General features: G+C 37.9%; 1 protein-coding gene across 2 annotated transcripts in view; it reads right to left on the bottom strand.

Annotated features, from left to right (window-relative positions):
* Positions 1 to 1,660: 1,660 nt before the first annotated feature.
* LOC149847093 (uncharacterized) overlaps positions 1,661 to 12,418 on the bottom strand; it is a 38,257-nt gene continuing 27,499 nt past the window's right edge. For both annotated transcript variants that reach the window (XM_089996807.1, XM_089996808.1), the window contains one exon: positions 1,661 to 1,966. In XM_089996807.1, the coding sequence (XP_089852933.1) occupies positions 1,941 to 1,966 (26 nt within the window). In that variant the 3' untranslated portion in view covers positions 1,661 to 1,940. The remainder of the gene's footprint in view (positions 1,967 to 12,418) is intronic.

Genomic DNA, 12,418 nt, shown 5'->3' with positions numbered 1-12,418 from the left:
TATAGTCATTTATTATTAGTTTTTATTTAAAAATTTTATTATTTTATTAATATTATATTTTTTATTTTGATCATGAAGCTTACGCTTCAATGCCTCACTTCATAACAAGCTCAATGCCTCGCTTTGCCTCAACGCATTTAACAACCTTGGTTATGCGAACTTCGTGAGGTTCACAAAAAAAATCGTGCAAATCTACATTTTAATGAGTTTGCAAATGAACCTCATGAGATTCTCTTATGTGAAGAATAAAAAGATCTTAAAGAAGTTGGACATTTGAAAATTTAGACAGGCAGATTTCAAAATTTGTGGAGCATTTTGGAAAGCATGTTATTTTTGTTGTACCATACTGTCATTTTCCTGAAAAATATGTGGTAAGGAAATTTGGAATATTGGTCGCAAAAGGCAAGAGAAGGTTGATATGAATTAGAAACCATCTTCCTAGAGCAGCATGGACTTTATTTTTAGGATGTGATGTTAAGCTCCTAACTCTTGACAGAATTCATAGAATGGGCATTCCCACTGTCAATTGCTGTTTTCTATGTAAAGTGCATTAGAAGACATTCAGCATTTATTCATTAGTTGTCCCGTTGCGGAGATTTGACATTTTATTTCCTCAAAATTTGGCCGGGTTCAGATTCTGTGCCTCTCATTCTGGAACTGCAGCACTGGTTTCGGGCCAATATTCTATTGAGGTTCATCTCGTCATCTGGACAATTTGGGTTTGGAGGAACAGGATTGGCCATGATAACATTCCCAGCTCAGTGGGTCAGATAAAGAGGGATGATTGGGCTGCTTGTCGAGATAGTTTTCTTAAGCTCAGGTGGTCTGAATTTGATAGAAAAGCCATGTACTGCTGGGTTAAGTATGATGTTATTTCTAGGCCTTGGGTGCCTCCGGTGTCAGACCATCTTGATGTCCAACTGCTTTCAGTCAGTTCTGAATTTGTTTTAGTGGCCTAGGCGTGCAGAGACAAAGATGGTGTTTTTCAGAGGGATGGGGTTGTGAGGAAGTCTCGTGAGTATCTGTTCCCTGAAACCTCTGTTCTGAATTGTATACTCGAACCAGATGAGGCACGCTTTCAGCATATTGAAGTATTTGCAAGAACTGCAGCTTGGATCTCCTGGATGAAGAGTGCGGATGGAAGGACGTTGATTGCTCTCGCCCAGTTTTGATATGATTTTCACATCCATAGGATGCTTAAAAAGCATGCACTCAGCACTAAATTGTTGTAGGCCTTTGGGAGGGGACCCTTTTCCCCAGCTTGATAATAAAAAAAAGAGTATGAAAACTTTGATTCTAAAATATGTTCTCTTCTAATATGAAAAGAAGTTTTAGGACACCTAGAACACCTTTTCAAATTTTCACTAATCAGATAGCTAAGTCAAGATCCAGCTACCCAGATCACAGGCTTCCTGTTTCACTACTCATGGTTTACAAATTAAGACAACTCTCCCAAGTCAAGAATCAGGTGTTCTGGGGAAAAGGGTCCCTTCTCAAAGGCCTACAGCAATTTAGTGCTGAGTGCTTGAAAGAACAACCCAATCTGGAGGGACTTCTAAGTAGGCTAAGAGGATGTCATTGGCGTGTTCAAGCTTCAAAGTACCATGTCATAACCTACATAACAAATCAAACACCCAACATACCAAATGAAACGAGTACAGAAAGGAAAAGTACCAAATGGTTATACTAAAGCAGGAAATAATAGGAGCCAGACAACAATAAGCAGTTACAAGTGCCATATCATACAATAAAAAGATATGTTACATTCTCAGAATTCCCAAGATTCTGAATTGAATCAGGGTATGTGAATCAACATAAGCACCTATCATTTCCTGTTGAAAGAAAATGATATCCTCAAAAATGTCTAGTGTGGGCCAGGGAAAGGGTTGCAACCCAGCAACAATCTTCGTGAAGGGAAGAATGAAAAACAATACAACTGTTTAAACAGCCCGAAATACAAGGAGACCTGCAGTTGGCAGAGTAAAAAAATTCTTAGGAAAAACAAGTGCATAGAAAGAATAACGACTAAGATCAGTAATTGATTTCAGCCTTTCATCTGATCAACATCAAAGCATTCTTGCCAAAATACTTGCTTTTCATAGTAATAATTCTCAAGGAATAAGGCAACATATTTCATGAGCACCAATGACTAAAAAGCCAAACACGGGATCAGCGGAATCATATGAAAGTCATCTGTTAATATTCTTGCAATAGCTTCCAATCTCTCTAACTTATAACATTTAATTATACTTCAAGGATGGATGTGGATAAATCACAAATTAAAACCAGCGAGATGTCTTAGAAATCAAAGATGACATAGGTTCAGTTCAGTACCACATAAACCAAGTGAAATTGATCACCTTTATCATTCCAAGATGGCTCATTACCCAATGGCAATACGGGGGGACACAGATCTTATCCATTTTCTCCAGCCAACCAGTCTTTCCTGGCCTCGCATTTTTTTATCTCTAAAACCATCACTAATAGAACAACCAAGACATTAAGGGCCGGCTTATGAGGAATAAACCTTGCTAATTGGAGTTCAGGAACCCTCATTAATAGAGGGTTAGGGATTAGGATAATGGAACTAATGAACAGGGCATTGGTGGTGAAACCGTAATGGCTACCGTCAGATGATGAGTAATTCCAATAAATACTTTTTAAGCTCACCACATCTTGGAAAAATCACATCATATTGGGGAAAGGATCTAACAGATGTTCTTTTAGTCTAACATTTTTACCTGTGCTCACTATTGCTGCTGCTTGAGGCCATCATTTTCAGAACAAAAAGAAAAACACACACACATGCATTCACAAGGCCAGAATTTGAACGAGGAAACAACTGAAGAAAATGATCATTAGTGTCAAATACCAGAGGATCTATGAAGCTATGGAACTGATAGAGATTAATCTACAATATGTATCTACATACATTGGATGCAAATCCATAAATTCATTATTACATATAATATATATATATCAGTGTTGGATTCAAGGAATGGAACACTTAAAAAACCCTGATCTTGATTAGCCATTCTTGGAGCTATATTCTTGACAGCCAGATATGCTTTTGGCCTATAATCAAAGGTCAAAGGTCAAAGGTCTTGGGTTGCCATCAAGTGGCCACTGGTGGCCTTTTTTCACAGGTTAACGCCCGTAAAGATCTTTGTCACATGGATGTGGGTACATGCACATGGTATGACATGGGCACTCCTAGGATGAGACATGTTTATACATGTGTGTGTGTGTATGTGTGTGTGCATGCGTGCATGCACGCACACAGCACCAAGAACCTGAAGTGCCAGTGTTGAGTTAGATACACTTGATATTTTGAAGTACCAATATTATGTACCTAGAGATTGTTTTCATAAGAATAATGTAAGATATTATTCAAAATAACAAATGAGTAGCCACACCATGTAGTAATATGAAAAATGGAGAGAGAAGGGAAAGCAAGCAACAAACAGGACATTTCCATCAATGTCAAGAAGCCCATTCTGAATCTGAAAGGCCAATTGAAGATGTATCCTCCCCCAGCTATCTTATCATCACACATGAGGCACCTTTTTATGGTGAAAGGGATCAAACGATTGTTGAAAATCACATGTTGACCAAAGCTTTTCAAATTGTTGTGTCAGATCGATGGCATCCAACATGTGTTGCCTTGCAAGAATTCTATTTAGATGAGCTATTGTATCCATGTCAACCTTATGTAGACCTTGTTAAATTATATCATGTATACATATATTTATATATATAGAGAGAGAGGGATATATATATATATATATATATATATATATATATATATATATATATTTGCCCCAGGGGCATTTCTGTCATTTCCCATTTTATGCATATTCACACTTGTGAATGTGCATGTAACTTTTCTTGATTTTCTTTTTCTTCTTTTCTCTTTTTTCCTTTTCTCTTTTCTTTCCTTCCTTTTCTTTCTTTTTTTCCTTTTCTTTTTTACCTTTTTGGCTAAAAGTCAAAGGAGGGGGAGACGTTGGACCCCCCTCCAACGGTTAGATTTCTAACCGTTGGAGGGGCTCCAACGTCTAGTAGGAGCCCCTCCTTTTGGTCTCCTCTTGTATTATAAATAGGAGTGTGTCCCCTCTAATTGTATTCATTCTTTTGGGAGCCTTTGTGCTCACCCTGGTTCAATAGATTCAATCTTTTGCATTTCAAGTGTTCTCTTTGTACCTTTGTGTACTTTTTATTCAAGTGTTCTTGGTGTATATTTGTACACGTATCCCTTCGTGGAGCTTGTGCTTGTAGTGCACATCTTTGAAGATATTTTTACAGACCTTTGTCAGGTTCAGGAGTAAGGTGTATAGGTTTGTCAGAGATTGTTTCCCTGGATTCTTCCTGTCTTTCTCATTATGTGGCAGTTGATTCACTTGATGGCACTTGCCTTCCTGACTGCATCTTTTTTTGAACAACTTAATTCTGGCTGAAATATTGAACTTTACCTCTTCAGAAAGCATAGCTCCCCCCTTCATCTGATATCACATGGAATTTCACCAATCACCAGTACTTTTTAATTTCCTCTTTTTTCATATCCTGCTCATTATGCTATCTTGATCATAAAAAGCCTGTACCGGAACCTCATATGATTTCCTCCACTGCTTTCCTGGCCAATAGATCTCTACATTTCAATAGTTTGACTAAGGGAACTTGTCCTCAAGCCTCACCAGCAGAATAAAGTGTTTTAGATATATAGCATCAAAAGAAGATATAAGCAACTCTCCAATTTTGACTCATAGGTAGCACATTTTCCTACCTATGTCTTTCCCCTAGCGTGCAGATATTAGGTGTTTAAAGCTTCTCATACCACCAACCACACCAAAGCATTTAGGTTTTTAGCTATAAAAGCTGCTCTAAATTGACTTCAACATGGCTGAAAGAAAAGGCGCTTCTTAACAAAAAGCAAAGAGATAGCTGTATAGATGATAGTGAGGCATCAAGAAAATCTTCCCACAAGATATTATAGCAAGTCAGCAAAGTTATGATAGCCCAACTGGCCCACCTAGAATGATGGATCAATGAGTTAGATATGAGTCTAAAATTCCAGGTTCACCTTGCTAAAAGGTAAGGACTATGATGGTGAAACGCATCAAGCAACATTGGCCCATTTGATTCAAAGGCTTTAGAAAGCCACTTCTGCATTAAGCAAGGTCTAAGAGCTGTCATCCTGCTGGTTTGACTTGGATATGGCTTTTAGGCCCCTTAACAAAATCGTCGAACGATGAATAATCCTGCTGGTTAAAGTTGAATGTAATTTGAAGCCCTTCAACAAGGGTCAACCTTAAGTCAATCAGCTTTCTTTGGCAGCCCTATGTACCCTGACCCAATGTGCCTGCACATCTAGATGGGCAGAACATGTAGGAAAAATGTGGTCACCGTTTTAGCTGGTTATGGTTTGGAGGTCATGAAGTCTCAAAAAGCCCAGTTGCAGGAGCATGTGAGAACTCTAGGTCATGGATTGCAGTTCACAGCCCAAAACAGATAACCAAGCAACTGCAGCAAAGGGAGCTGATAAAGGAAACCCTACAAACATGAATCCGCCATGGGTAATAGTAAAACAGACAAACCCAACCTATAAACATCAATTCAATATGGGCTGTAACACAATCTGGACATATTTGATGACCCAAGGTTTCTGGTGGCCAAGCATATGGACAGCAGAACGTTTTTCCTCCACCCTGGAAAATGGCATCATAGGCACCACAATGGCCTGAATAGAGGTTTTATGCTTGCAAATTTCAAAATTCAGAACTATTCCCACATCTTGAAAACAGCTGTGCGCTGAGTTGCTTTCTGCAAAAAGAGTTCGCTAAGGTTTAATAGGCACCCACCCATTGAATTTCCAAAAATCTTTATGATACGAGGGGAAGCTATTGCTACAGAGTTTAATGATCAGCCCCAGAGCAAACTGCCCTTCATGGTTACACAAGTAGCTAAACCATTGCCAAATAAAATACCCTCAAGGATACTATATTTTTCTTATCAAACAGAAATAGAAAGGTGCAGTAGGTCAACATTAGGGGACCTCATTTCCAGCATGATTTGCAAAGGATAAACTGGCTTTTGGAAGATCTATAAAAATAATTTAGTCTACAAAGGCTACCAACATCACAAAATTATGGCATTCATTTCACCTTAAAACTAAAGATGACCAATATATATTTTATTAAGTATAAACTTGGACAAAGTCTAGTACATATTGTTTTAGCAGTAATAAAACATCCTATCATAAGAGGGCAAAAAGAAATCGGCATTTCTTAGGCACGGAAATTAAGCAGTCAAACATACTTTAGCATTCAGACATAGGCCATGTCACCACAATCGCTCCAGGTCTTTCAAGTCCACGTGGCACTCAATTAAGACACAACCTCACTCTGGAGTCAGTGTCTAAAATCCCTGGCATGCTATAGAACTCAGAAAGTCAACTCGTTGATGCTGTCCAACTTGGATGGGCTCCTCAATTTAATAGGTTAACTGAGTGAAGTGAATGAACTCGGGAACCAGCAAAACCAGGTAAGACCTCTCTCTCTCTCTCTCTCTCTATATATATATATATATATATATATATGAGTCACTAGAATATGAGAACTAATGTGTGAACCGCCATTTTCATGAATTTTTTGTTCTTTTCTCTTGAATCTAACCGTAGGGATGTGATCTACATGCTTGGTTTTATAAGAACGTGCTCTTGAATCATCCGATTTTGATGCATAAACAAGTTTTTTTTAAGGCTTTAAAATCAATGGCTCATAATCTTCAAAAATATTCAAGCATTCAAAAACCGTATTTTTTCGTTGAAAAAACACAATCCAATGGTTGATTCCATGCAAATTCACCAGGACAAGCACATCCAGATGGTTGGATTGAAAATGACAAAAGAATCTGATAACACAATCAGATCTGAAACAATATCCAAAATGGTCAAAATCAAGAAAGCAAGATAGATTGAAAGAAGATCAGATCCAACGTGATCTGAATTAGGGGCGAGCTTCCAGATCTGACGTGATCAGATCTGTCAAGGAAACAAAGAAAGAAGATAACGGAAATACAGAGAGAGAAAAGAAAGAAGGATAGATTGAAATAAAAATTGAAGAAAAAAGAAAACCCAGATCTGTCGTGATTAAGAAAGAAGTAATATCAAGAAATCAAGTCCAGGATTTGAGAAAACAGAAACCCAGATCTGGTATAATCAGATCTGACGTGAGATTAGAGAGAAATATATCAAGAGATTGAAAAAGAACAGATTTTGGGAAACCAAAAAACTCAGATCTGATATAACCAGAGTTCTCTCTCTCTCTCTCTCTCTCTCTCTCTCTCTCTCTCTCTCTCTCTCTCTCTCTCTCTCTATATATATATATATATATATATATATATATATATATATATATATAAAGAGAGAGAGAGAGACGTAACAATGGACGCCCACATCATCGATGATCATGACCGCTAAAGGGTCATTTTTTTAACATTGTGTGTGCGATCAGCGGCGCACACATGTCCGACGCAAAGTAGAACTCTATGAGTTCGATGTTACACAGTTTTATGTGTTTATATCTAAGTCACACGGACTCGGCTAAAAGGTTGACGCACCCGCGTCGACATGCCCGACACGGGTGCGGCTTCGGAGACAGTATAGTAAGTGTCGGACTCGGTCAACACACCGGAGCCGAGTCCATCCACATTTTGGACTCGGTCAACTTTGATTGAGTCTATTTTTGTCCATTTATTAAAATTAATTTGGACTCGGGTCGGACCCGACCCAGATCCAAGACGGTATCGGGGTCGGATCTTATTATATATATATATATATATACACACACTTGTTACAGGATCTGATAGAACAAAGATCGACGAAATATTTTGCAACTTGCTGTAGTAACTTGCAACTTGCTACAACAACTTGCTACAGTATTACAGATCGATGGGATCAATGAAACATACATGAAACTAATAGAAACTTATAATGAATACAGAATCACACATCTAGAAATGCATTAGAACAACATATTACAAAATACTTACTAGAAAGGAAAACATTTAAAAACCTACAAATATAAGGTGACACTAGAGTGGGATAGCACCTGGATGCTTAGTACTCTAGAAGAAGAGAAAGAGGGAGAGAGGGCTACGGGAAGAGAAAGATGCACCCGAGAGTTATGCCCTTCTTCTTACAAAGGATCTATTTACAGAGGGAGAAAAACACTAAAACCAACTAAGAGGAATCCGCTTCATTTTAGTGGAGTCACTTTTGATGATGGAGAATCTACTTTTACTTTATTCCCTTGTCATGATGCTTCATTTGCCTCTTGCTTTTTTGAATTCATTCATCTTGATGCTTCTGCCTCTTGCTTTTTTGAAGAGTCGTTTTACCCCTTTGACTTTTTTAAGTAACTGACTGCTACTGCTGGTCATGTTTTTTCTTCCTTTTTACCAATTGATATGGTGTATGGCTGTTACTGCTGGCTGAAGATGAGGTAGTGTTTTTTATTTGTCTCCTTTATCTTCTTCTTCTTTCAACGGAGAGTAGTAACTTAGGTACATTGGATGGATTACGTCATCTATTGATGAGGGATCTTGGTCCGAAGGATTTTTCATTAGCATGTTTAAGGGCTTTGTTGAGTGTTCCATTAACTCCAGAACCCTTTTATAGGCTTCAATCTCTAAATCTTTCTTTGATAATTTAGGGTTTTCTTTAAGGATTTTCTCCTGCATGAGCATTCTTTTTCTGAGGACTCAGTTTCTAGTGTTTGTAAGAGATTTTCATTTTCTCTAAGTTCTTCTATGTCTTCCTCTTCATTTATCTGTTGTACCTTTTTCTTTATATCCTTTTGGAAGCATTTATTTGCAAAATGCCCTTTTTTCCACATTTATAGCAGACAGAAGAAAAAAAAATTGTCTAGGTAGTAGGTCCTTGTCCTAGTGGCTTTTGTTTATTTTTTCTAAATCTATCTTGATTCTTATGCTTTTGCTTGTATTCTTTTCTCTTTGGATTGTAGGGACTTTTCTTATTTTTGAATTTGGGGTTTTAAGTTGAGAATCCAAATTGTTCGCAAAAATCTCTTAACTCCTGCCTCAGAGTGTTTTGCTGCCTCAATTGAGAATCCAAAAACCGTTGCAATTGAGTTTTGTCTTTAATTTCATCTAGAAAATTTTCTACAAAATCTAAAGTTCTCTGAATTAAAAAGATTTTATCATATTGGATTTTATATCCTAAGAACTTTATTTCTGTTTGAAAGAGATTTATCTTTTTTGCAGAAAGAACAAGTCCATTTTGTTTTACGGTATTGAAGAAAATCTTCAAATGTCTCCAATGTTGATCTATGTTTTGTGAGAAGATTAATACATCATCCATGTATATTATTAAGAATTGTATAAAACTGTTAAAAAACTCATTCATTATTTTTTGAAATTCAGATGGTGCATTTTTAACCCAAAATGCATTACATTCCATTCATAATGCCCGAAGGGTGTTGTAAATGTCGTTTTGTATCTATCCGCTTCTTTGATTTGGATTTGCCAAAATCCCGATTTCATATCGAATTTGGAGTATATTTTACTCCCCTGAATTCTTCTAATAACGTCATGCTTGTAAGGCATTGGCTACCTTATCCATTTAAGTACTTTTTTAATGGTTTATAATTTATAACTAGTCGGGGTACTCCCCTTTCCCTTTCAGTGGCATTTTCAACATAGAAGACTGCACAACTCCAAGAGGATGAACTCTTATGAGTTTTTTCTCTACCAGGTCTTCAGTTTCTTTTTTACATGTTTCCAATAAGCATTTATTCATCTGAATTGACCTAGCCTTAGTAGGAATCAGTGTTATTAAAAATGCGCCTCAAGGTGCAAAAAGCGCTCCTCGCCTCAAGGCGAGGGCCTTTGTGCCTTGAGGCGCAGGTATAAAGCGCAATACCCCTAAGGCGTGCGCCTCATAGGCCTTGAGGCACACCCCTTGAGGCGAGGCACGCCTCAGACTGAGGCGCACACCGCCACTGTCATTGTTGGCTTGAACATGATGTGTATCATCAACGAGCCCACCGCCACTGCTATCGCCTACGGTCTGGACAAGAAGAACACGAGCGTGGGCGAGAAGAATGTCCTCATCTTTGATCTCGGCGGCGGTACCTTCGATGTCTCTCTTCTCACCATTGAAGAGGGTATCTTCGAGGTCAAGTCCACGACGCGAGACACCCATCTTGGTGAGGAGGACTTCGACAACCAGATGGTGAACCACTTTGTTCAGGAGTTCAAGAGGAAGCATAAGAAAGATATTACCAGCAACCCCAAGGCTCTCAGGCAACTAAGGACATCTTGCGAGAGGGCTAAGCATACCCTCTCATCCACCGCCCAAACCACCATCGAGATCGATTCCCTCTACGAAGGAATTGACTTCTACTCCACCATCACCCGTGCTAGGTTCGAGGAGCTCAACATGGACCTCTTCAGAAAGTGTATGGAGCCCGTCGAGAAGTGCTTGAGGGATGCCAAGATGGACAAGAGCTCGATCCACGACGTTGTTCTTGTTGGTGGATCGACTAGGATTCCCAAGGTGCAGCAGTTGATGGGAAGGAGCTCTGCAAGAGCATCAACCCTGATGAGGCCGTCACCTACGGTGATGCTGTCCAGACCGCCATTTTGAGCGGAGAGGGCAATGAAAAGGTGCAAGACCTGCTTCTTCTCGATGTCACCCCTCCGTCTCTCGGTCTTGAGACCGCTGACAGTGTCATTGGGGAAAATTTTGATACGTGTGTTTGACAGTGAAAAAGATATAATATGTTGAAATTGCAGTATATTCATCAATAAAGATTTTTTTATTTATTTATAATTTTAGATATTTTTTTATAGTTTTTTTAAGTTTTTTAAAAAAAAAACTTTGAGGCTTACGCTTTACACCTCGCCTCAGATTTTGGTGGAGCGCCTCGCTACGCCTCAACGCTTTTCACAACACTGGTAGGAATTCTATTTTCATCAAACCCTTCAATATAGGGTAGACTAACCTCATACTTTCTCCTATGCCAGAAAGAGGTTGGTATTTCTGCACATAATTCTTTTTCAAGTTTTTGTTTGAATTTTTTGATTTGTTCAAGGAGCTTAGGATCTTTTAATTTTTATTCTATCTTTGTAGTTTCAATTTCATTTGAAAGTTCATTTACAAAATTTCCTTTATAATGAACTACTACTTTTAATTGTAGAAGTAAAGATTCTTCAATCCTAGTGCAAAACTTGAAGGAAATAGGATTTTCTTTAATCCTACTGAATATTCCTTCTTTTGTTACAGAAATGGTTGGATTTGTGATAAAAAAGGAGTTACTGAGATTACTCCTTGCCTTAAATTTTTTTACTAATAAAAACAAAGCCTTGATACATCCTTCCTGAGAGCAGACAGGTACTTCAGGTAGTTTGTATTCTACTTCCATTTTTCCTCCATTGGCAGCTCTAACTTGATGAAGAGTTTTTTCAAAGTATTGGGTTGGAATCAAACCTTCTCTTATGCAGTTAATATCTGCTCCTGTTGAAGGTGAAGTCTGGTGACACTTTCTACTGAACCTCACAGTACCACTTTTGCTTGTATAGCTTTTCAATAGAGTTTATTGCTTCTTCAAGCATTTGTCCTTCTATCTGTGGCTCCTCTTGTTCTTTGACGATATCATCAAACTCACTTTCCTCTTGAGGCCCGTTCTCGGAGTTTTCTATTATTTGACTTAACTCCAGAGCCTGTATTCTTATTTTGAGGTTTTCAATTTCTCTATTCATTTCCTTTTGTTCTTTATAAAGATCTTCAAGGCTTAATTTAGCCTTAACTTATCTAGTCTTTTGATTTCTTCTGATCAATTAATCTATACAATAGAACTCTTTTGGTAGAGATGACCACTTTTTTTTACTCTACTCCTTTTTGTAATTCTAAGTATTTAATTAATTGTTTCTTTCTTTCACTAGGATCTTCGATTTTGTCAATTATTTCTAGAAGAAATTATTCTTCAGGGGAAAGGACCCAAACCTCATTGTCTAAGTCAGAGGAATAATTATTTCTGCATGAGCATTCTTTTCCTGAGGACTCAGTTTCTAGTGTTTGTAAGAGATTTTTCATTTTCTCTCCAAGTTCTTCTACATCTTCCTCTTCAGTTATCTATTGCACTTTTTTTTTATAGCCTTTGGAAGCATTTATTTGCATAATAACCATTTTTCCGCATTTATAGCAGACAAAAGGAAATCTTTGTTGTCTAGGCCCTTGTCCTAGTGGCTTTTGCTTGTTTTTTCTAAATCTATCTTGATTATTATACTTCTTCCTGTATTCTTTTCTCTTTGTATTGTAGGGACTTTTTTTATTTCTGAATTTGGGGTTTTTAGTTGGGAATCCAAATTGTTCGCAAAAATCTCCTAACTCCTGCTT

This window comes from Nuphar pumila, chromosome 2 (assembly GCF_984573655.1).
Source record: "Nuphar pumila chromosome 2, dmNupPumi1.hap1.1, whole genome shotgun sequence".
Taxonomy (NCBI): domain Eukaryota; kingdom Viridiplantae; phylum Streptophyta; class Magnoliopsida; order Nymphaeales; family Nymphaeaceae; genus Nuphar; species Nuphar pumila.
Note: the sequence above shows the minus strand (reverse complement) of the source record. Positions and strands in the feature narration are given on the sequence as shown.